At 40.4% G+C, this 24,277-nt stretch overlaps 1 protein-coding gene across 2 annotated transcripts in view; it reads left to right on the top strand.

Annotated features, from left to right (window-relative positions):
• The first annotated feature begins 31 nt into the window (after positions 1-31).
• Positions 32-24,277, top strand: part of ESYT2 (extended synaptotagmin 2) — a 71,532-nt gene continuing 47,286 nt past the window's right edge. For both annotated transcript variants that reach the window (XM_026052981.1, XM_026052980.1), the window contains exon 1: positions 32-370. In XM_026052981.1, coding sequence (XP_025908766.1) covers positions 32-370 — 339 coding nt within the window. The remainder of the gene's footprint in view (positions 371-24,277) is intronic.

Genomic DNA, 24,277 nt, shown 5'->3' with positions numbered 1-24,277 from the left:
CACTCGCAGGAGCAGCCGCCGCCGCGAGAGCATGAGCGGGGCCGCGGGCAAGCAGCCCCCCGCCGCCGGGGCCGCCGGCGCCGAGAAGGCGGCTCCGGGAGGGCCGCCGGAGCCGCCGCCGCTGCTGAGCGCGGACGTGACGGGCTTGGTGTCGCAGTTCGCGCGGAGCTTCGTGCTCATCTTCCCCGTGTACGTGCTGGGCTACCTGGGGCTGAGCTTCAGCTGGGTGCTCATCGCGCTCTGCGGCCTCTTCTGGATGCGGCGGCACCGCGGCGGGAAGGCGTCGCGCCTGGGCCGCGCGCTCGCCTTCCTGGAGGACGAGGAGGAGGCGGTGCGGCTCGGCGTGGCCGCCACCGAGCTGCCGGCCTGGGTGAGTGAGTGTGTGAGCGCGCGAGCGGAGCGGGGCCCGGCCCGGCCCGCCCGGCCTCTCCTTCCCCGTTTTCCCTCCGTTGGGGTCTCTGTGCGGCTCTGGCGAGTCAGGCAGGGACATCCTCTGGAAAACTCGGGCTTGGGCGCCGGACAGAACCGGTCCCGGAACGCGATTTCTCGCCGGGAGCAGGCGAGGAGCGAGAGGGGCCAAGGGCAGGTCTGGTGGCCCTCGTTGGAGGGGGCAGGTGAAGGGGCTGGGGTGCCTCAGGTTGGGACGGCTTTCGCAGAGACCTTCCCGGAGAGTTTGAGCGTCCCTGGGGGCCAGTGCAGCGGTAAATACAAACTGAACTACCCTAAACGATACAGCGCTAAGCACTTGAGTCATTAGCGCTGTCATGTTTTTAGCTGGAACTCGGTTTCAAAGTGCAGCCCTTAGTCATTCCTGCTCGAGAATGCTAAGAATTTCCTAAGAACTGGTAAAATTAACTGCGAGTGGCCCGACCTCTCCCTTTGCCCAGGGCATCCCCTGCGCAGAGCCTGCTGTGACCACCTGCGTGAAGTCCCGAGGGCTCCTGCCCAGTCCATCCCTGTGATTGCTTCCCTGCCTGGGTGTCAGGCCGTTCTTCATTAATTGCACCCACTATTCTTGTGGAAGGTAGCGTCTGATCTGCGTGTGCCAGCAGGTAGTGACTGCTACTGCTGTTATGTCGTGTGCGGTCACCTTTGGTACGCTGGGAATGCTTCTTATGCCAAGCTGTCCAGACACCTACAGATTTAGAAATGGGTCTTTTGGCTTTAAAATGCACTCTCTGTAGGCTAAAATTTAGGATGAATGAACCATGACTGAGAAGTCTTGCATGCTCTGTGGTGGTACGCTTTGAAAGGTTGCTTCTTTGTATCAAGTGTAGGACTTCCCCTCAAAGTGTCATCTTTTTCTCTTGGCTGATGTATTGTAAGTCATTGTTTTTCTCTTAAATCACGGTCTTGATTTTCAAATCCTTTTATTTATTTATTTATTTATTTATTTTTTGCTTCAGGTAATGTATGTGCTGCACTCTGGAAGTACTGTGCTTCCAAATAAATGTAATTTCTTCATGAAATGCAGTCTGAAAAAAGAAAAAAAGAAATGTTTCTGCAGTTGAAGACTCACTCGTATCAAAGTGGCACTTAACATTCACTGTCATATTCAAATTAAGCTTTATATGAGTCTTTTTTGTGCTTCTATAACTGGTCTTGGAAAACTGCTGTTTTCTCTCCTTACACTTTTTATAACTTTTGCTGGAGATTCATGCATTTCAGTCATATTTCAAATTGGAAATACTGGACAATATGTGTAATCTAACATCTTTTTCAATAGGTACCAGTTTATCCGTCTCGAGGTGAATTCCACATTGCAGTGCACTCCCTTGCTTTCCAGCCCCAGAAATAACATTTTAGCTGAAAATGAGTAGGGTAGGACGGTGCTGGGTTTTAAATATAGACAATTTTGTTTGTTTTCTGTTGTTAGGGAAAAAAAAACCCCTGTGTGCTCCCCCTCCCTGCTTGCGATAGGTTGCTGTTTTAGTGATTCATGTGAAATATTGAGTACTGTTTCGCAGAGTTTATTTTCTAAAAGTGTTTATTGTAGGAGTAATGAATTTATATTTCTGAGAATATGCTAAGCAGTGATTTGGATGTAATGCTCTTGTGCTAGTACACTGCAATTCATAGTGTTAAGTATTACATTTCTAAATTAGTTTTACTTCTTCCATAACTGTGTGGTCATACAATAGGAACATTGTTCTGTATGTGTGAAATAAGTTAGCTTAACACTAGTGTTTTTTTTTTTTTTTTTTTTTTTTTTTTTAAATTTCGGCACTGAATTATTTTGAAGATGTATGTATATGTGAAAAGATTGCAAATGTTTGAAAAAATATTGGTTCTCCTATAGATCTGATAAATATCTGATACAATCCCCTGTCTGTTTACAAAAGCATTGAAAAGTGGTTTTTTTTTTCCCTTTCTTGTGTACCCCTTGCATTTCATTTAGTTAATCTGAATAGATGGGATAGGACCAGGAAATTCTTTTTTTACTCTTAAGAAGGTCTAGCACAGTGACCGGAGGTAGTTATGACTTTGATGCATGTTCAGAAACTGCTTTCATATCTTGCCTTGTATTTTTAAAGCAGTCTAGGAAATTTATAAGTGGTAACAGATTTGCTGCATACTGTCTTGCAACAACCAAACAAGTTACCTGATTTGGTCATGACAAGTTTTTTTGAATGTTTACTCTAACTGTCTTAGTGTGTGCACAGTTCACGTCTGACCACTTTTTTGTGTATAAATGGAACTTTAACTTCAGTTTTATTCTACGTAGCAATAAAGTGCCCTGCTGACTTTTTTCCCCAAATTAATTGTTGATTTGGCTTGGTACTGGGAGTCGTGTCCACATGCAGTCTGTCAGCAAGCAGCAGGAGACCAAAATAATAAAAACAAATCTCAGCACTTTTAAGTAGTTGATTTGGAAACATTTGGATGATTTCTTTGCATCTTTAATGATATATTAGATGGCAACTGAAATACTGTACATCATTATAGCAAAAATAATGCCAAGTTAAAATATCAATAGCAAGCTACATACCTAATTTCTGCTGTAGTTTGGAGTGATTGGGAAAGGAGGGAGGAGGGGATGCCTTGAGTTTTCTTATCTATTTTAGATAAAGGGGAAAACTCGTCCTGAACTGACAGTTTAGTTAGGCCTGTCTAACTTCTTAATTGCGCATTAAATCGAGCGTTGAACAAACTGAGAGCCTGGAAGAGATGAGGAGTCACCGAGGGAAAGGAGACTTCAGGCTGAAAGAATAAACTCATCTATAGCTTTTAATTGATTTGGTTTTAGGCTCATGTCCTGGAATAAATCGTGCCTGGACACTGTTTTCAAACCTTTGCATGAGTTTCTTTCCAAATGTTGCAATTACACAGTTAGACCAATGAAGATATTTTTACTAGTATCGGGAAGGTAAATCAGTAGTGCAAAAAGTGGTGCAAAAAATGGTTAAGTAGCTCTAACCACTGAATGCTCTTCTGCACTGAGTTATAGCTACAGAGTACAGGAGACTGAGCTGTTTATTCACGCTTGTATTTGTTATGAAGATTCCCTTGTGTTGTAAAATTTCCCAACTGGATTTTAGATTGATTCTTCAAGAAGGGATTCTCCAACAAATCCCCACCTGTGGAAGTTTAATCTTGGTAAACCTCAAAACTAAGTGGACTTTGCAATGCTTTATTTATTATGTAATTGTCATAGGACAAAAAGATCTTTCTCTACATACTTAATAACAAAAAAAAAAAAAAGGAAGTAGAGGTTTGTTGTCCTTCAGCTGATGCTATGATTACTGAAGCTATCTGAATTTTAGATGACTTTTATACTACATACTAAAACGTAAGAAGGAAGACTGTGAGACATTGCAGTGATATTTTTTATTTTTATTTTTATTTTTTAAATCTGGTCCTTTCTCTAAATGTTACCTGAGCTGTTGTATTGAATTTACGAAGGAGCGGTGTGTAAGAACAATTGCATCCACATACGGCTCCTGGATGCCAAGCTGGATCCAATCAGTTTATACTGCTAGTATTGCAGTTGGCCACGTCCTCTGGCTGCCAGCTGGCTTCTGGCAGGAGGAAAGGGTGTGACTGAGAACAGAATAATAACGTTTGCGTGTTTAACAACTGAAGGCCACTTTCCTTCTCCAGCTTTTAAAGAATGCCTTCTGCTCCAGGTGTGCTTGGCTGTGCACACAAACATATAAGGCTGTTGAGAGGGTGTCTGTTAAATAACAAACTCCCGCGTAGTAATGCAGTGAGCATCACTGCGTGGTTCATGTGGAGGGGTTTTTGTTTTTTCTTTCAGAAAGCCAAGAGAGAGGCTGATATTTATGTACATGAGACCAAACTGCTAAAAAAAACTAACTAGAAAATCATTGACTTCTGAACTGACACATAGAATTTTTTATATACAATAAGTTGATAGAACATAGCAGGTGAGGTTTAGGACTACTTTGAATATGCTGCTTTTCTGAATAACTGAGGAATATGTATATTGAGCATTTTTAGAATTTCCTTTTGATACTCAGGAAAACTATATCTTGAACCTGTTTATTCAGGTTGAATAAAAAAGTTGAATTTAACTTTGAAGTAGTGCTCAAAGGTGGATTTGCCCTCTGTGTCCCCCCCCCACCTTGAAAGTCTGCTTTTTTTTTCTTTAAAGAAAAAGAATTTGTGTGATAGTATCACAGGGCTTTTTAAATGCTCTTTTCAGCTTGCTGATGTTGTTTACCTGCCTAAATTGTTCTTGATTGTAGGGACAGGGACGGCTTTAACCAAATTCGAAAAAGTTGAAGTCATAAAGATCTTGTCAGTAAAGACAGAAGTGATGAAGAATGGAAAAGGTAAAGGGGTCTGTGCCACTTCAGACAGGGTTCTTCTTCTAACTCCAAGTCACTACTTCAGTTCTTGCAAAGTTGGCACATTACAGAGTGTAATTGGATACTTATTCTAATTCTGACATTTTTGGCAGGTAACACTGCACACAAACATGTACATGATGGCCAGTTGGGAAACAGGAAGAATCAGGGCTATTATCAGGAAAAGAAATATTTCTATTGGATTGTTGTTTCTAGCTTCTAGTAATGAAACCCTGCTCTAGAAAGTTTGAACCTCTAAAGCATTTCTTTGGTGTACTATTCTTCTAGTCTGGAAATAACGAAGAGATGGCATTTTGCTGCTGGTTAGATAAAAATCTTTCATTTAAATAATTTGTTTTATGTTGAAGTTTATCTCTCACTTATCCATTATCACTAATTATAGTACAGGAAAAGTTCTGTAATTACTGAAATTGCCTTCAGGATAACTTGTATTGGACTTTGCAATAATTTTGTGCTGACCATAGGCTGAAACTGAATCTAAAGGTTAGATTTTTAGAAGCTGTTTTTAAAATGCCAAGTTTTAAACATCCCCTGAAGCGTCTGACTGCCAGTTTGTTAAAACTTTGTAGTACTATATCAGAGTACTTTGTAGTACTGTATCAAGGAGCTGTATTCCATTGATTTGATGCATACCAACTTACAGATACAATAAAATTAATGAAAGAGCAAGAGTCTTTGGGAGTGGTTACAGAGATAAGAGGTTTTGTACTAGACAGTAGTAATCAAGGTAGAAAGTTCTTAACTGTTTTGACAAGCCAGATCTAATTTTTTTTCCCTCTTTGTTTTGCTCATTCTTAGCAATGTAAATTTGATTTAACTCTGTTTTATGAGAAAGTTTGGTGTGAACACCCTGCAGCAGCTCTGGGGTTTTTCTGTTGACCTCTAGGTTTTAGGTAGCCAGGTGTGGCAGGCCAGCAGACCCTTGGCTGTGTTGTGTGTACGGCTGCTTTTGTACATTCAAGAGGACTCTTGCATCACTTGAAATGAGAGAATTAAACCCTTATCTCTGACTGTGCACACTTGATGAAAACAAAGGCTATAGAGAGATGACTCATTTTGCAATGATGCTTCCTCTAGCTTTGTTATTTATAAAGGGTGAGACTGAAGATTCCCCAGTGCCTCCCTGACTTCAGCAGCAGTGTCCCTGCTACTTTATCCTATTTGCCTCAGCCTTCCTAGCTACTTTAGCTTGGTTGCTAGCTCTTCAACACAGTCCTGGGTTCCTGTTAGTCTCCCTCTTTGCACTGCAGATCAGATGAGGAGTCCTGTCCCATTTCTTTCTGAATCTCATTCGTACAATGTTTTCCAAGGGGAAGGGGCATTCCTTAGCCTTTAAAAAAGCTACTTGATCCCATCGTCAGCTGCTTTTTCTGATTTTCATTTTTACTCCTGTAGTCTCTACCAAGCTCCTTTTACCAGTCTTTAACTCCACAGTGGTGGAGTTCTTACTCTTTGCAGTTTAAATGATGAAGCATGTAATGGGCTGTTGGTTTTGTTCCATCTCGGTACTTCCCAGGATATGGAAGATTAGAAGAGCAGAGAGAATTTTCGAGCATCTTGCTCATGATTTCATGATGATTATATTTAAATACCATCTCAAATTTTATTTATAGGCAAGCTTTGTCTTTTTTTTTTTTTTCACTTATGGGTTGAAAGACGCTTATTGGACAGCAAGTTGTGGAGCTTAGCAGTTAAAGGCAAAGGTTCTGCAGTTGAAATACAAAGTAGATTTGTGCTTCTAACAAAAAGAATATGCTACCTTCCTTTACCTGGCTCTTTTGCTTCTTGCAATTGCATTTTTCCACTGACCCCCTTACCAGCTTAGCATTTACTTGTCCACCTAATTTTTTATATATATATATATATATATATTTATCACAATTAGTGTTCAGGTGACTCAGGTCCTTGATTTAATTTACTGTGCAACCACACAAGCACTAATGCCTTCACAAGGGAAGTTGCAGAAGCTCATGACCAGGTTTAAAGTAATGTGGAATAATAGCCTGAGTGAAAAGCTCTTTCTTGGAAACCTGGAGTAATTTGATCCAGCTTCAAAGCTGGTACTGCTGGTGGCTGGGTTAGATGAGCTCCAGCAGTACCTTCCAACCTGTCTTACTATGTGACTTTCATTTGTATTTTAGTTAGCTTCCAGTCCCCAAAGATGGCTTATAAAGCATAGGAAGCTTTCCCCACCATACACCAAAAGATATCGGTATTAGTTATTAAGTATACTAGCAAAAAAATAGATGATGGCTATCTTTAGAGAGGTTTCTCTTTCTTTTGGGAGGTAGTGAGACTTCTTTTGTCACTTAGGTGTCTGTCAGCTAAATAACTAGTATTAAAATTCTATGCAGCAAACTGCTGATACATAAAATATATCAAACGAGTTTCTAGTTACATAAATAACCTTTCACTGAAGAGTGTTCCCTTGCAGTGAGTCAGTGCGGTAAGTTTTTTCTGCTGCATCCTGATAACGGTTAGGAAATTCTTATCAGCAGCTTAAAATTTGAAACAAAGCTAAATTATGAGGGGACAAATGAAATTTGTAATTTCATAAATTTTCAAACAATGCTAGAATTATGAGACATGAAGTTGTTATTAGAAATACGAAACTAGTTTTACTTGGCTGAAAATAACTGTCATATGAGGAGCATTACATTGTCATTTGGTTGTCCTTATCATATAGCAGCATGGATCAAGTTTACATTAGTTCAATAACAAGAGCTTTAATGTAACATCAATTTATTTTTCTGCTATAAATTGTACATCTCTTTGCATCTGCTTTAGTGAAGACTAATTAAGAGAGAGTCTAATGCAGATTCCAGCACTGTTTTCGTAACCTTTGTTTGCATTCCTTTGCCTAGGGACTGACTCACGTGAATTAGCCAAGCTAACAGAAATAGTTTCCTTGGGGAAGATTTTGAAAGACATAACACCAAATGCAAAATTAAATGTATTCACAATGTATTGTCTGCCTGGTGTTCCATCACTGCCTACCTTAAAGGGAAACTGGGAGGAAAGCGAGTGAATCTCTGCAGATGCAGTTGTGTCTCACTTTGTTTTCCTGCGTAACTACATGTTATGTTGAAGCACGAAGCACGGTATAAAACTGTTTTTGGTGCCATTTGAATTAGTCTTGTAGGTTTGTGACTGTTCTCGGAGACTAAGTGTTCAGTTTGAAATAGCTTCTCTGAAAACAGATTTTGGGGAGAGGAAAAAAAAATTAAGCTGAACTTGAAGACAACCAAGTTCATATTTCAGCATTATTGCTGCTGCTTTGCAGTACTTGATTCTCAGGCCCTATTTCAGATCTGCTTGTCTGGCTGTGAACCGTGTTTGTGCTCTCTGAGATGCCCTCCTTCGTGTACAGCTTCCGAAGCCATCATACTTCATCATCTTGGAAAAAAACAGTAGTGAGCACGTTTACAACTTCATCTTCAAAAGCTTGAAAAGTCACCGTCTTGAGTCATTCTTTTGCAGGGAGGGAAACACCCTGAGGTTTTTAATACCGGCGTATAGGGCAAACTCGGGACTTGTTTGTAGTTAATAGTCTAGTCTGTTTGCATGCTTCAGGCAGCCTCTTATTGCTGTAATGAACCTGTGATGCTCTCAAATGAGGAAATGTCATCTTTTAATTTGACTGTTAATGTTTCCTAGAACTGAGGCCTTGTTGCTTCAGGTTTCTGAATGATTATAACTTGTGTTAAGGCAAACTTGCCTTTCTCCCTCCTCGCAGTCTATTGATTCATTTTGCTCCTTGTTGAACTAGAATGCTGATTTTTTTTTTTTTTTTTTTTTTTTTTTTTTTTTTTTTTTTTTTTTTTTTTTTTTGGAAGTTGTTTTAGTCTAGTAACTAATGTTATGATGGAGACTAAATTTATATGTTAAAATGCTGTGTTCCTCACCCAATGGCATTCTCCTAAAATACTTGAACTAGAAAGAGAACGCTTTCCCACCACCCACCCTCTGCCAGTTAAGTGTCAAGTAGCAGCCAGGAAATGATAGGAGATAAGAGTTTTGCAGGGAAAAAGATCAGTGCTCACTCATTTGCATTGTATGCAGTCTAAGAATAACAAATGGTGATTGATAAATTAGATGCTTTGTATTATAGTCACTTCTCAGGCTCTTCTTGCTCATGGTAGTTTTCTCTGAAATACAATCTGAAGTGAAAAATTTTGGACTTTAGATTTTTTTCTTTTCTATTTAGAATGTTTTGGGTGTAACTATTGTTTTAAGGTGATTGTGTCCAAACTGTCCCTGTTCACTTGTTAAAATCACTTTTCCTATCTTTTTGTCTTGATCGTGTCAATCTCTAAAGCGTGTTTCTTCTGAATTTGACTATGCATAAAGCTTTTTAAAAATTATGCAGGATAATATCTGCTTACATTGTTTTGGGCCTTGATTAGATTTATGGTAACAGCTACAGCAACTTTTACCAGTAGTTGTGTTTTTCAGTTCATTTGTATTTCTATAATGCTGAAATTATTGTTTATGAAACTTTATTCCAATATATGCCGTCTTTCACGACTCTGAAGTATGATAGTGAGCAACAAAAATGTTGTCCATCTGTTCACATTGTTATGCTTTGTACTGAAACAAAAACAGGGAAGTATTTTTGTTTAGTTCATTACAACAATCCTTGAAACCCACAGAATGTACGTTTGATTTGGAAACCATTTGTATTTCCAATCACTTTCTCACGTAACAATACAAGCTTTACTTTTGCTGTTAAAACTGCAAACGTGCTCTTTGAAGCAGGTAATCCCGAAACCACTGGGAATGCCGTGGAGGTGACTCACTGAACCCAGATTCAACAATTCACCTCCACTGCAGAGGTGCTGGGTTTGGTACTTGAGTCCTACTCACTACTCTATAAACGTGTTAGGACATTTACCTGGGATATGGGGAGTGGGAGTCCAGTTTCACTCACTATGTGTTCTCTCTGGCTGAACACAGCCAAATGTGCATATCACTTCAAATCATTTTTATTTTTTGTTTCCCTGGGTGTAGATATTTGGCAGGTATTTTCTAAAGCTTTTTCTTAGAGTGAGAAATTGGAATGTTAGTGCTTCAGAAGAAACCCAGTGCTAAAGGGATGGAAGCGATTGCAGCTTTGAGCTGTTTTAAAGCATTTATTGTTGACTGTAATAGCACTGATTCACATCTGACTCCTTAGGGTCTAGACTCAAAAAACAGAAAATCATTTCAACCTCAATCTGCTGAAAAGCATTAGCAAAGTATCAGTCTCCTAGTGAGAAAGAGGTGGTCAATTCATCAGTGATTGAATCAGTGAATTTAAAAAATCACCATTGAACTCCTAGGATCAGCCATTGAAATACATACCTCAAGGGCTGTTAATTTTTCCCCATACTGTTTACAAGTCACTCGTGATTGAAGCCATTTCCATAGGCAAACAACTCAACTATGTTTGGCTTATTTTGTTAAAACAAATATTGTGTTTGTAGATAAATATTCAGCATGCTGACTATTTGGTGGTCTGTTTTTCAGATATATTGAGCAGAGTCAGGGCAGCATCAGATTCTGTTGAGCAAAGCCTGTATGGCAAATAGAATTACAGATTTTGAAAAGGAATAAAGTCTTTGTTTTTTTCCCCAGATTTCTCCAGTGGCGCTGAGACTATTTTTAGTGTGGAAGAACTTTTATTAAATTCTCAAGAATACTTTCCTTAGCAGCAATAACATGGTTGGACATTAACTATTACTGATACTGATCGCTGAAAATAACTGGAATTTTACTCCAAAGTTTTGATTTTAACTTTAATCACTGCTGAGTGCTTCTAAACTTGAATTACGTGTTTTGGAGAGGGGAAAAAAAAAAAGTGCTATTATGTGCAATTAAACCTAATTTAGGCTGGTGAAACCATCTCTTCATTAATGTGACTGAGACTAAAACAACATAACCTGCAGTAAAAACTGTATTGCCAGTCAGCAAATACAGTGGAGTAAACTGAGCTTGGGCATCGCGTTTCGGAGATGTAAATCCCCTTCCGCATCCCGGCTCTAGTGAGTGGGAAGAGATGGGCTGAGTTTTTGCAGGAGGCCCCTTTTCCCTACAGAGTAGGGACCCTGAGTAACGAGGTTATAATTCCAGTGCTACATCTACCTGCCAAAAATGAGCGGGGAATAATGGGCTGCAGCTGTTAGACTGTAATTAATGCACGTAGTAAATACCCTGTTGTAGAACTTGTAAAAATAATTTTATTAGCACTATGCAGCAGCATCTGTTGTAAAATCTGCTGAGAGCTGAGGAGGTGGCTGTGACTTGGCTGTGGCTTCACTGGCTGCTGGGCAGCGCTCGGATAAGCTGACACAGTTATACCTGCCTGGTCACCCCATTATCGAGGAGGATGCTTTTAAGAACCTGTTTGGGTGGTTGTTGAGCTTGTACTCTTAATTGATAGAAATTGCTTTCCAGTTGTGGAGTTGATATTTGGTGTGATTTTTAGGTAAAAGATGCTTGGCTTGCATTTAGAGCTTGGGTCCTCTTAACCTACATATAAGACATATAAGACTGTATTGATTTGGGATCATCTTTATAATCAATACAAGAGTCTGCAGAGAACTCTTTCATTTCACCTCAGGATATGTGTTTTAAGGAGTCAGATGAAAGTGGTTTTTCTTTCTCTTTGAAGCAGGCCTGGGATGTCCAGTGCTGGTCATCTGAAACACCATTTGAATTTGCTAATTCAGAGTGTGAAGCAAAATAGTCCAACCTTGGTGACCTGATGGTCATGTTTGCAACTGCTATGAGGGCGTATATAAGGGGAAAAAGCTGCTGAGACATAGAAGGAGTCTTCCCAGTATCACGATGTGCAGGCGAGATCTTGTGGCTGGGATGTGATTACTTCTAATTGCTGCTTTTTTCAGCTGTTTCCTGTACAAACATCCAAAGTGGGTTATAGATGCATTTCCGAATACAGTAATGATGGATTTGAATCTCTTGTAGCTGGTATGTAAAGCCTTTACGTTCTGCTGCATGCCTGATGTTATGGTTCAGTTGTAGGCAGTATGTTTCTAAACTAGCTTACTGCTATTATCCTTTACCAAAATAGTATCAGTTTGATGCCATTTTTACTGTTACAACTGAAAGTAGAAGAATATGGGCAATTTGTAACGTCAGTGTTTGTGTAAAGGATGTTGGAGGACGCCAACTACTTAAGTATCTCCTACCTTGATGGTGATCGGCAATTACCAGAGAGGCAGCTCTATTGCACTTGCAAAAGGAAAAATGGGATCAGCTCCTCTTCTTCCTTCCCTCTGTTACTGCTTTCCCCCATCCCATCTGACACCCAACCATTCGAGCCATCTCCTGCTGAAACTTTCCAAGATCTATGGATCCATCCAGAGATCCATATCCACTTATCTATGTCCAAGATACCAAATCTTGATAAGTCACCTGCTTGCTGCCCAGGGCAGTTGCTGCCTTTACACAAGGGCTCGTTTCGGTTGTGGGTGAACGTCTTCCTGCAGGTTGTTGCTGACTCAAGCAACGTGTTCAGGGAAACGTGTTTTTGGGGCCGAGCTCAGCAGCTCTGCACACTCGCTTGGACGCTCTGCCTGGGCCTGTCCCAGGTTGATGCCACTACTGCAGCCCCTGGGTACGTGCCGGACAGGCTGGTTTTTCTACAGTTTAAAGTTCCATTTTCTGAACGGGGTGGGGAACGGTGACTTGTAACTAACTGCGTATGTGGTGCAGCCTTTCCAAACCACAGGGCTTCCTCTGTCAGTCTGTTTAAATACAATGTGTTATGAATTTGCGTTGAAGTTGGAGGAGTTAAATCATCAAATGTTAAACTTCTCGAGGGGAAAAAAAAAGGCATATTCTTTAGTTTGCAGTAGCTTTAAAACAGACTGATCTGAGAAAGAGTAATTCATATATTTTTAGAGTTCCTGGTCCCTCTCCCTGCTTTTCACAATGTAAAAGCTCTCGGCAGGTGCCAAGAAGGGCCAGGGCCTTCTTCTAAGGAACTTCTTCTAAGAAGTTCAGCAGGCTGAAAGGGGACGTTGCAAGCTGGTGACTGGGCTCTTCTTTTCTATTGAAATCCATATAGAAGTACGGATCTCTTAAAAGATGTCATCTGCTTGAAATCTAGTCACTGATCTTATACAAAGGGCTTCATCTTCCTTTTTTTCCTTCGCTACAAGTGAACTTGGTTATGTTGCAAACTAACAAGTGTCTGCCAGGCAGTTCTTAGTTGTTTGTGGAGCATCAGGAATCTCTAGTGCTGTGGACAGTAAATATATTTTGCTGTAAAATGTATTTTCAGAACATTTTACACCTCTAGAAGAGCTCAAGCAGCTTTTCTCAGAAGGGCAAACCGAAAGCCTGCACTGTCGTCATCTTCTGCAGGGAGTCTGACTCAGTTAAATATTAAATTCTGCTTATTTCAGATTTTATTATTTCCAGTGAAAACTGGATTTTTAAGAAATTTACAGGTGTTTGTCGTATTCCTTCTTTTGGACCAGGATTTTGCTCACCTTTATAATCATAAGATAAAAACATGAACTGTTATGTTTATATATGAAAACCTACTGCCTCTGACCTTCCACAGTATTTTTCTATGTGTCTGGCAGAGATTTGGGAGATTGCAGGTGCAGCTTGCTGGATATTGCAGTGCACAAATGCCATATGTGCCAGGCCATAGCATAGGTTTATGTATCTGCCTCAGTGGAGGTGTCTTTCAGTGCTATCCCTTCCCACTGCACGTTGGCTTTACGTATCCATATGTGCTCACCTTATTGTAGAAAAGCTTCTTGGCTGAGAGATACCGAGTTCCATGTTATTCATTTTGAACTTTATCCCTTGAGATTTTTTTCTAAAATATCTTTCTCTGATAGAGGCAAAATAGTAAGAGGCCAGGATGAGGTTAATAGGCACTTAACGGGACAGTCCGGTTTTTGTTTCCATACACAGTGATGCAGCATACCTAAGTCTGGAAACTTGGCCTAACAGGATGTGTTTCAGCGTCTTTCCTTAGCAACCGGTGCTACCAAAACCACCACAGAGCTGCCCTACCCACTCCGAGCTAAGTAACGGAGGCAAATTCTGTGGGTTTAAGGTGGAGTTAATAAACAGAAGTGGGTAATGGGGCCTGCAACTTCAGGAGATTGCAGCTCGGCAGCCAAAGCATCTTCTGGTTGTGTGTTTCATCAGCTTCCTATTTGCAGTGCCTTGAAGCCCTGGAGCAGCACTTGTGGCTTAACTGAACTTCAGTGATGCACTGGAATTTGTAAAAGGGAGTTTTCCCCCCCTTTTTTTTTTTTTTTTCTGTTTTTCCCCGGTAGCTCTTCTGGTAGGTGCTGTCAGAGAAAGTGCACCTTCTGTATTTTGAATTTCTCTTTCTAACAAATAACAGCACCTTGCATTTTGTGCTGAAAAACTGTCCAGTTTGGGGGACAAAGTCCTTTAGGGATAGATGGAGAACGAATATGTTACATCTCAGTAATTTTAGTGAATGCCTGGTTATTAAAGGTGCAGAGACTTGGGTAAGAGCACCAGAGACGTTTGCTTTTTGAGTCCATTTTTTTTTTTTTTTTTTTTTTTTGTAAAGAGCTTTTTTCCTGGACTTTCAAGTGTTTGAATCAGGTCTGAAATATTTTTCACACTTGAGGTCAAATGTTAGTGCTCCTAGTGAGCATGTTATTAGTCATCTACAGAGAGAAGAAGAAGAAAACAGCAAACGGGGGGCAGGAAGGAGCTGGTAGTTTCAGAGAGCTCTGGCGCCTGCCTGATAAATGCTTGAATTTGCAAGAGAGCAAGAGAAGGATCCGTGAGCAGGTTGTTCATGTGGTGCTAACAGGTTAATCAGGGGTTTCTTTCCCACCATTTGCAATCACTGCATTAACCGAGACTCAAACTTTACTGCTTTCTAGATTAAAAATGCCTTTGATCTTGTGGTATTACACCCTCCTTTCTGTTTAACAGCAGCTTTTTATTGTTTCAGAGATAGTTCATTGCTGAATACTCATAGGTTCAACAAAACTGCAACTCTGTACTAGTACTCTGTACTCTCTGTACTTAGTTACATTTTCTGGATTTTATATAGTGAGCTTTTGGTGTTGCAGCTAGAAATGATGCAGAGGGATGTAAAACATCCATTATATCCTGAATGGTTTCTGATTATATTTAAAAATGTTTTAATACTAGGAATAACCTCTGTCTGGGTGGTGCTAGTTGCAGTGCACTACGTAAGCACTATACAGTTTTGCTACTGCAGTTTTGATCCAGACAAAACATGAATGTGCATATATTCTCTCTAGGTGTAAGAACTGAATAAGGAGTGTGTTCTACAGGCTTGTCTGATGTCTAGGTTGTGTTGTGGGTTAACACCCTACCACTGTTTTAATTTGGATACCACATAAAATGGAAATCTGCACTTTTGCTTTGCGTTTTTCAAATGCAAGTTTGTTTTGCTTGCCCCAAAGCCAGGCAAATGTGACTGAGTTTTGTCATGTCTGAGCTCACTCAGATTTGTTTCCAATGTGTTGTGAGTTTCTAGGTTATACCCTTTAAAAAAAAAAAAAAAAAAAAAAAAAAGTATTAACTATACAAAACGTGGTTATGGAGATGTTTCATGTTAAAATGTGTGCATTGAATCACAGGAGACTATTTTGCTCTGCAGTAATTAGCTGGTGATAAGACAGTTAAATACAGGAGAGGACACTTAATCTGCCTGAGAAAGGACGGTCAGTCCCACAGACGAAGGTCAGTGCTTCCCAAAGTTTGATGTCTGTTTTAAACCACATACCCAGGATGCCTGAGTGCCTGCATTACAGTATAGTTATGTGGCTGTATGGTGCAGAAGCTGTAGGTGCAGTGAGAGAGAGCACCTGGGGGCTAGTGAAGTGAGGCAGTTGAGTAGAAGAAGAATAAACCTTTTAGCTTTTTTGTGTGGATAGCAACAGTGATAGTCTTTTGGCAGTTTGGGGTAGAGCCTGGTGCTGCTTTTCGTATCTCTAGAGAATTCAAAGGATTCCACTGTGGTTGTAAAAGCTGATTTGGAAGCTGGTTTTGTAACAATCCAGAGAGGAGAAATTTTCTTCCATTGAGCATGAAGCATTGAGCATGCAGCATGCTTCCTGGCCACGTGTCTGCATTCCCAAGGGAACTGAGAGGGAATTTGTCACGTAGGCTGAAAAGTATGAAAAACGTCAGGAAATACAGCAAATTTCAAATAAGGTGCCTTTATAAACCTCTTTCAAATCCTGAGAGATGGAACCTCAAGGTATTAAGACTTTATGTGGGGAAAAGGGAGGAGAAATGAAGTGATTTTGGAAAATGATCTAGTAGGTAACACACCATTAAGCAGTACTGTGCAAGGTCCTTCAAGTGGTAAAATGCAGTGAGGGCCCTTCCAGTTGTGCTTCGTGCCCTGCGTGCAGCAGCCCAGGCATTTAAACATGTCTCTGCTTTCAGTAATGACTGCAGAGCTCATGGCAACCTGGAGATGTGCCGTGGCTTATTGTATAGGCACTGGTTGAGCTACGTGCCTATAATCTACTGTGACAAAGGCTTTAATGAGTGTAAACCCAGTTCTTGGTGTTTTGTATATGTGAGGTGTTAGACTGTTTAGGCTTTTCCGCTGTCTTAATAGTTGATGACAAATTCTGATTTTCTAAGTAAGAAACCAGTGCCGATTACAGCAGTGTCGTAAATGTGGGTGGTAAGTGATCACAGCAGTACCTTGTGAATCAGGATCTTGTGCCTCTACTGCTGGGTGAAAAATTTCTTCAAATATTTCGTTAGGAAATTTCCATATAGCCTAAACTTGAAAACTGATAGCTTTCAATGTCTCTTGATGGTTTCTGAGTGATGGATATGAACTTAGCCTGTGTAATCAAAGATTTGCCTTTCAGCAGTTGGGAGCGACCAGTCAAATATCAGGAAAATGTATTTACTGTGATTTGTTAGATCTTTGTGGAACTACATACTAAATGCATCTGTGCATTTTTCAAGTGTTTTTAAATGTCTTAGTGTGAAATTCACAGCTAGAATAAAAAGTGTGGCTACTGAAAGAAGTATAATTTCATTTCTCTTATGTATGTATCATGATTTTGTTTTCCTATAGAAAAAGATGAGAGCAGAAAGAATCTGTCTAAATAGCAAGGTCAAATTCTAAGATTTATTCTTCTCAGTAACACTGAGTTCATATTTTTGTGTCTGTACTCTAGGAATACTTTCTGTGACGGCTGACACATTGTACCACACTGAAGTTGCTTGTCAGAAAAGTCCAACCCTGGGAAATAGGGATTGGCTTTAGACATGGTCTAGAAATTTCAAGTTATAGAGAAAAATATTAAGTAGAAGTAATACAAGTCTTTTCGTGTGTCATGATACCAGTTTTGCATCAGTGGTTTTGTTTGGATCCTTCAGAAGGTGCCAAACGAAGCTCCTAGCAATGTAATGCTCGTCGTCTATCTCCCATTTTATTTTCAGTCCTATCTCAGTATCTTCTGAGCACAGAAACTTGGAATCCTTTTCCAAAAGGAAGGCAGAAGCCTGAAAACTGTGATGCAAGATCCCCTTACATTGTACCAAAATCTAGCAGCTAGTTCTGTTAGTGTTCTTCTGTGTATTGAATTAAAATTATAGCAATGCACTCTGTAAGCTTAGTTTGTATTTGTTTTTTTAACTTTTGGAGTAGGATATCAACACTGACATCAATGTTTGCCTGAGAGGAACCTCTGTGTGCGTGTGAAGTGGTGACACGTGGCCTGTGCCCTGCGTGTAGCTCTGGAGCTGTAGGATGGGAGGTGGCCGAGCAGAATCACAGAATGGTTGAGGTTGGAAGGGACCTCCAGAGATCATTTAGTCCAATCCCCCTGCACACGCAGGGTCACGTAGAGCATGTGGCACAGGGCTGTGTCCAAACAGGTTTGGAAGGATCTCCAGAGGAGGAGACTCCACAACCTCTCTGGACCGTCTGTTCCAGGGCTCTGTCACCCTCACTGTTAAGAAATTCTTCCTTAGGTTCTTGGGGAACTTTTGGTGCTTCAGTTTGTGGCTGTTTGCTCTAGGTCTTTTAGTGGCCACCACTGAGAAGACGCCGGCCCCATCCTCCTCACTTCCTCCCTTGAGGTATTTGTATGCGCTGGTCAGGTCCCCCCTCAGCCTTCTCTTCTCCCCATTGAACAGGCCCAGCTCTCTCTGCCAACAGAGTTGTGGTGCTGGGGAACAGCCTGTGTGTTTTGATAAGTACCTGCTAGCAAGCTAGTGCTTGAAAATACCTCTCAAACGGGCTGTGCCAGACAAGAATCTGCCTTAGAGGACTAAAGGCCTGTGGGGTCTATGTAGAAAGAGGCCTATGGCACCTCATGATGCTGCTTGAAAAGCTGTTGAGCAGAGGAGAGCTGTGTGGTTCCCTCTGGCAGGGAATTAGTCCCTCTGCCGGGGCTAATTTTGCATCCAGCTTTAATAAAAGTCCACCCAAGCTTGTTCCCAGGTAGTTAGAAGGAAATTGTGCCACCGCTGTAACAAGGTGTTTGTGGCCTGTGTGGTTCCTCCCGTGGCTGAGCCGGGCCGCCTCGGGAAGTGAATGGCGCCCAGGTTCGTGTCTCAGGCTGGGCAGCCTTCCCCGGCTCGGGGCTGCAAAGGCTGAGGGAAGGTCACGCTAGAAATAGGATTTTCCAGCTTCCTCACTTGCTGGCAGGCTCCGGGAGGGTCATTCTTTCTGAGCAGCTGCTAATTGTGTCGCTCCCCAAGGATTTTCCTATGGGAAGCTGCTGCTTGGGGGAGGTTTCTGGGTGACTTTGTATCGTGACAGGCATGCTCCATATCTCTGCATGTTCACAGGCAAGAAGAGCATTGCTTAAAAGGGTGGTTTTTTTGTCTAGTTTTTGTATGAATGAGTCAAAATTCAGAGAAGCAGTGCAGTTCTGCGTAAGCCCCTGCCAGGTTTGGAAGTGAAAGCAGTGTGCGCTGAGAAACGGGCTGAAACGCGCTGAGCTGCCGCAGCGGCCCCGCGGCTGCCGTCCGGGCACTGCTCCGGCAAGGGCTTTTCCACCACCACAGCAGCAGCAAAGGCACCATTCGCCACAGCAGCTCAGGCAGAATATCCACATCGGAATATTCTGGTTACGAGCGCTGCACAATGATGGATTCTGCATCCACAGCTATTGGACCCTAGGCCTGGCTGGATGCATTTGTGCTCAGCTGCAAAAGAAAAGTAGAGGACTGTTGGTTTTCTAATGCCATTTCTAGCAGCTTCTCTAATGGGAGAAAGTGGGATGAATAACTTTCTCAATTATATTATTATTTTATGTATGCATATTTTTAATCTAAGCAAAATAGCATCCTGATATTATTTGAATGAGAAGCCTAAGTAAATTTATGTTCACGATGGTAAAACAAGGAATGTTTACAGCACTCTAGGAAGTATTCAGTATATTCAATTTAGTTTTATGTTTTATTTACAGCATGGCAAGAAAGAAAATTGTTTGCAAGATCCCTTTTCCTGTTTTAGTTGTTATATGCATAAAAGTGAGATGACTTTTTTTTGTAAATGCTGCTACCGTTTGAAACTGCCTGCTACCATTTTGCTGCCCTTAAGAGACATCTATAACTTTCGTTAGTGGCAGCTCGTGTGGGCTGAGTGACAAAGTTCTGTGTTTTAGAAGCATTTAATGTGATACCAGCTATGTGTTTCTGTCACCACTCTTGCCTCATAGATGAAAATTTGATTCCAAAGGCACATAAGTCTTTCTTTTTTAATTTGTTTTCTAATGTGTTGTCCAAGTACTTAAGTAACTTATGCTACAGTTCATAAATCCTTCTCCTTAACCTTGTTCAGCACTGTTACTGCTTCTTCCATTTTGCTACTCTGCAGTTTAGATGGGTAAGAAGCATGTTACTGTAAAGGCACTTAAATAAAACATCTTTTTTTCGTAGGCTCAGTAATCTGAAAATATACATCTACTTGCTGATTTACAGGAAAGCGTGTGTTTTCACTTGATGTTTCCTGTTAGAACACAGGACAAATTAATTCAATCTTGTAACTGACAAATAATTTCCTTCCTAAATTGAAGTTGTTTCTGTGTAGAGAAGAACATTTTGGGTATATTGTAACGACTAAATGGTTTAAGCCCTGCAAGTTAGGGGGATTTAAGTGTAACATTTTGCATATCTTTAAGCATTAAAAAAAATCCTGTTTCAAAGTTTCCTTCCTCAAATAACATCAGTGCTATTGTACTCCCAAATTAAACTGATTTTCCCAAAGACAGTTTTGATCTATTCCCATTATTTGAATTAGAGATGCTTATATAGTAAAGTTAGAGGCTGCTAAAGGACATCAAGTTACATTTTCGTATGTTTGAAGATAAGCAGTGTTGTGAAGAGCAGGCTGGTAACAGGGCAGTTAAAAAATAAATAAATAAATAAATAAATAAATAAAAAGTGCATTTGCCTCCAGAAGGAGTGAATATCTTGCTGAGAGAAGCCTGTGCTCTTGCTTCAAAAAGAGCTGTTTGGAGATAGCCAGCTTTCTGATTGATGGTGCTGTACCTTAATTTCCAGATACTTGATTTTTATTTAGGTACTGGAATAACATGAGGCCATCAGACCTGGCTGCTCCACATTCCCTCCCAGTTCCCCCATCATCTCTCCTTAGGAAGGAACTGTCCTCCGTAACCTGCTCCTGAGGAGGTAGGGAAGTTGTATTGAACAACAGAGGACTCGGAGTTGGTTCCTCCACGGAGAGGAAGAAGCACCTTGCCCTGCTCAGCATCCTCTCCCCTGCAATGCCATTAGGCCTTCACTGACTGGAAAACGCTGAAGGAAACAGCTGTTAAATTGAGCTTAAATACCACTCTGTTCACACTCTCAATTCTGTGTATTTTGGGATTCCTTCTCTTAATTCTCTGCCCCAAATTTCTCTACCTGTTTGCATTGGAAATGCTGTGAGTTCAGAGAAATTAATCTGGCAGTTCTAATTCCAAGAATCACTTAATTTTAATGTGTTTTCTTTCCCACACAATCCAGCTTTAGGTTTATGTTTGCTCAGCAGTTGAAGTAGCAGCTTATACTGTAGTCAATGTAGAGTGTACGTAGAGTGTTCTCAGGTGGTGATGGATACAGGGACTACAAGGGCCAATCCTGATACCCTTTTAGATGTTTAAATTGCTTTTGACACAGGAGGATTTTTATTTCTGCTTTCCAAAGAGTGCAGAAGGGAGAGGTGTCTACCATGGAGAGAGATATTTGTGAGATAACATGCTCAGAACACTTGCTTTTTGAAAGTTAATTATATTGTCTGACTGCATGATAATTAAACTAGCATTGATTAAGATTTGTATCTGGAGCAACAAGCAAAGGAAGCAGCGCAAAGAGACTTCAGCACTAGCATAAGCCAAGTGATGTCAATGGAGACCTGTGTCTCTTAAACAGAATTACTATACTACATTGTTTTTAATGTAGTCAAAAATGGAGTTATTTGGTTTATTCCCATGGGGAAATGGAAGGCAGCGAAAAAACCCCATGTGCAACTTCCACCCATAAATGCCTTTTAGTTCTGCAAAATTGTGAAAACTCTATGGAGAAAACGTTTCCTGACTCTGCTGGAGTGCAACATTTTGGAGATTGGCTCTTCCGAGCCTGTTTAGCACATTTGGTTATGGATTTAAAGACAAAAAAAAGTTAAAAGTGGAGTTCTGATTGGCACTTCAATGTTCTTGATTTTCTGAATTGCTTTCAGTGTTTCCTTCTCTCTTTAACTTTGCTGTAATGAGCAGCTCAGAAGAGAGTGAGTAGTTTGTAGCACAGAAATTTTTACTTTATGGAACACCTGTGTCAATAGCAGCACTTTCAGAGTTTCAGTGTGGGTGTCTTTTTTTTTTTTTTTTTTTTTTTTAATCCTGGTTCACCCAAAATAATATGCAGGACTTCTGAACTATATCGGTATTCATTACATAATAATTAATAGGAGCATTTAAATGTCACATAAAGAGTGCCTGATAGCTTTAAGAACAGGGAAGGCTGATTGCAAGGATGTCAATTAAGAGAAATGTTTTACAGCGAGAGAACCAGCAAATAATAACAACTCCTGTGCAGCTTGCGTTTTAAAGTAGATTATTAAATTCTGTGCCTTGTGCTGCGCAATTTGCAGTTCCTTCCAGAAGAGAATTGTAATTTCACTGCTTCTGACTTTCCTGGCCAGGCTTTCTTTAGAGATGTGAAACCTCCAGTATGGAGGTCATTATTATTATTGAAGTTGGCGACCTTATGATTTGCCCACAGAGAGTCACTCTGATAGCATGTACTGATTGCCATGTACTTCTGGGAATTTCCCACCCTAAAGAGCCTAACCTGTGCAGTTTTATTATAAATAATTATTCTTTGTCAAAATAGCCAGGTCTGTTTCCTTAGAAAAGATGCAGATGATGCTGTGCAGGTAACTGAGTTCATTTGGTCATTGCAAGAGCACATATAGAGAAGTTGAACCATGAAGTGTGGCACTATTATGGAAGTAAGAACTTGATGGGGGGGTTACTTTAGCTTTATTGTATTCCAGACTGAATCAAGGAACTGTATTCCTGGGTGGTTTTTTTTCCTATTTTATCATTACAAGAAGTAGCGTATTCGGAGTTTCTGATAGTGAGCATATCAAAAATAGGAAGCAAACGTGAGAGGTGCTCGGAACTAAGCACAGGAGCTGTGTGAAAAAGCTGTTGTGTGTTTCTTTACTCTCGAGACACATCTTTGGGGTGCTTCTGAGTATTTTGCAGCACAGCTTTTAGTAAGAAATTAACACATTCTTGGAACATGTAGTATTATGCTTTTGGTGCTGAATGTTGTCATTAGGGTGTTTCTTGCAACACTGATCTCTAATGATACTTTCCTTTGAATAATAAGTAACTGCTTCAAGTGATGGAAATGAGGCAGTATTTATCAAACTTGTATGAGCAATTTGATTACCACAGCAAAGCAGAAACTATTCCTCTGTCTTTGCTGAAATCTTGAGTCCCTTCTCCTTCTATTATACTTGTTTAGTATATTTTTACACAGGAGTAAACGGATTTTGCCCATCAGTCTGATTCTGGCCATAAAAACTAGTTAGTTTCTGGCCATAAAATTGCAGTGCAGCCATCTGGATGCTGTTGTCAGCCCTCAATAATCCAAAGTTAAGCACTTTCCTCCATCAAACTTTACCCAAACAGTTGTCTTTGATGCCAAATACACAGTCTTACTCACAAACTTTTATAGCAAAACATATGGCCATTATTTTTGCACTCTAATGCATCAAGCTAAGAGCATATCAAATTAATAGAATTAAGTAAGGTTGGAAATGGGATGAGAAATGGGAATGGAAGATGCAATTCTTTGCATTATTCTTTGCCTATTAACATGTGCAACTGTAGAAGTCAATGAGTTTATACTTGGTGTACTGCTCACCCAAGAAACAGCACAATAGCTGCAATGCACTGAAGGCCAAGTAAATGTATAGCTGTGGTAAAGAAAGAAGGGTGTTCAGCTGAGCAAGACCTAACAAACACTTCACAGTAGGTGGAGGAAATACAAATTAATAACTTACTGTACGTGGTTGGGTATTTCTAGCTCTTGGTGCTTTCCCAGCCTACCTGTAGTTATTTTACATAACTCAGGGCTGATTTAGGGTACAGAGTTCTGCTGTGCTTTGCATTACTTACCATACCTGTAGTGCTCACAGTGGGAAGTTTTGCCTTTGGAATGTTTTCCTTTCCCCCTCTGCACCGTTATTTCTGTGCTGCTCGCTGCTGTGCTGCCCTTTTCCCATACAAGCCCTGCATTCCCCTTTTGCAGACATCATTGGTCTCCTCAATGAATTTCATGTTGGGGTGTAAAGATCTGACATCCTGTCTCAGAGATGATTAATTGCTGAGAAGTGGCACATTTCTGGTCTGCAGACTCAGAAAATATCAAAATATTTATTAGCATGAGGGTTAACAAGCTCTTGGTACTTTCTCTTCCCTTTTTACCACCTGAAGCAATTTGAGAACTTAGCAAGCCAAAAAGTGGGCGTAAGCTCTGCTTAGCTGTGCTTTCTTATAAACATAGCTGCTTGTGGTGTTGCAGATGCAACAAAATGTTTCCTTTTTTGTGTGAATATTTCTAAATATTAACCTACGATAATTTATACAGTCTAATTTTTAGGACATTAATTCTAAATAAACAAAATGTAATAGAATGCTGCAAAACCGCTCCATTCATTAAGTGACAAAATGACCCAGAAAAATAAACTCTAATGAATCCTTTGCCTGATATTCTGTACACAGTTGGGAACAAATGATGGGGGTTAATCTTGTATCACCGTAGTGGTTATGATAGAGTTGTGATATGCTTTTTTTAAAAAAAATATTTCTAACCATAATTTATTGATGCTGTCAAAGATCTTGTATGAACGAAGTAGTTCAGTCAGGTTTCTGGCAGTCAAATGTGCAACAGTAAATGCCAGT

Source organism: Nothoprocta perdicaria, unplaced genomic scaffold, assembly GCF_003342845.1.
Source record: "Nothoprocta perdicaria isolate Ctin4 unplaced genomic scaffold, notPer1 scaffold_95, whole genome shotgun sequence".
Classification (NCBI taxonomy): Eukaryota; Metazoa; Chordata; class Aves; order Tinamiformes; family Tinamidae; genus Nothoprocta; species Nothoprocta perdicaria.
This window is presented reverse-complemented; position numbering and strand designations above follow the sequence as displayed.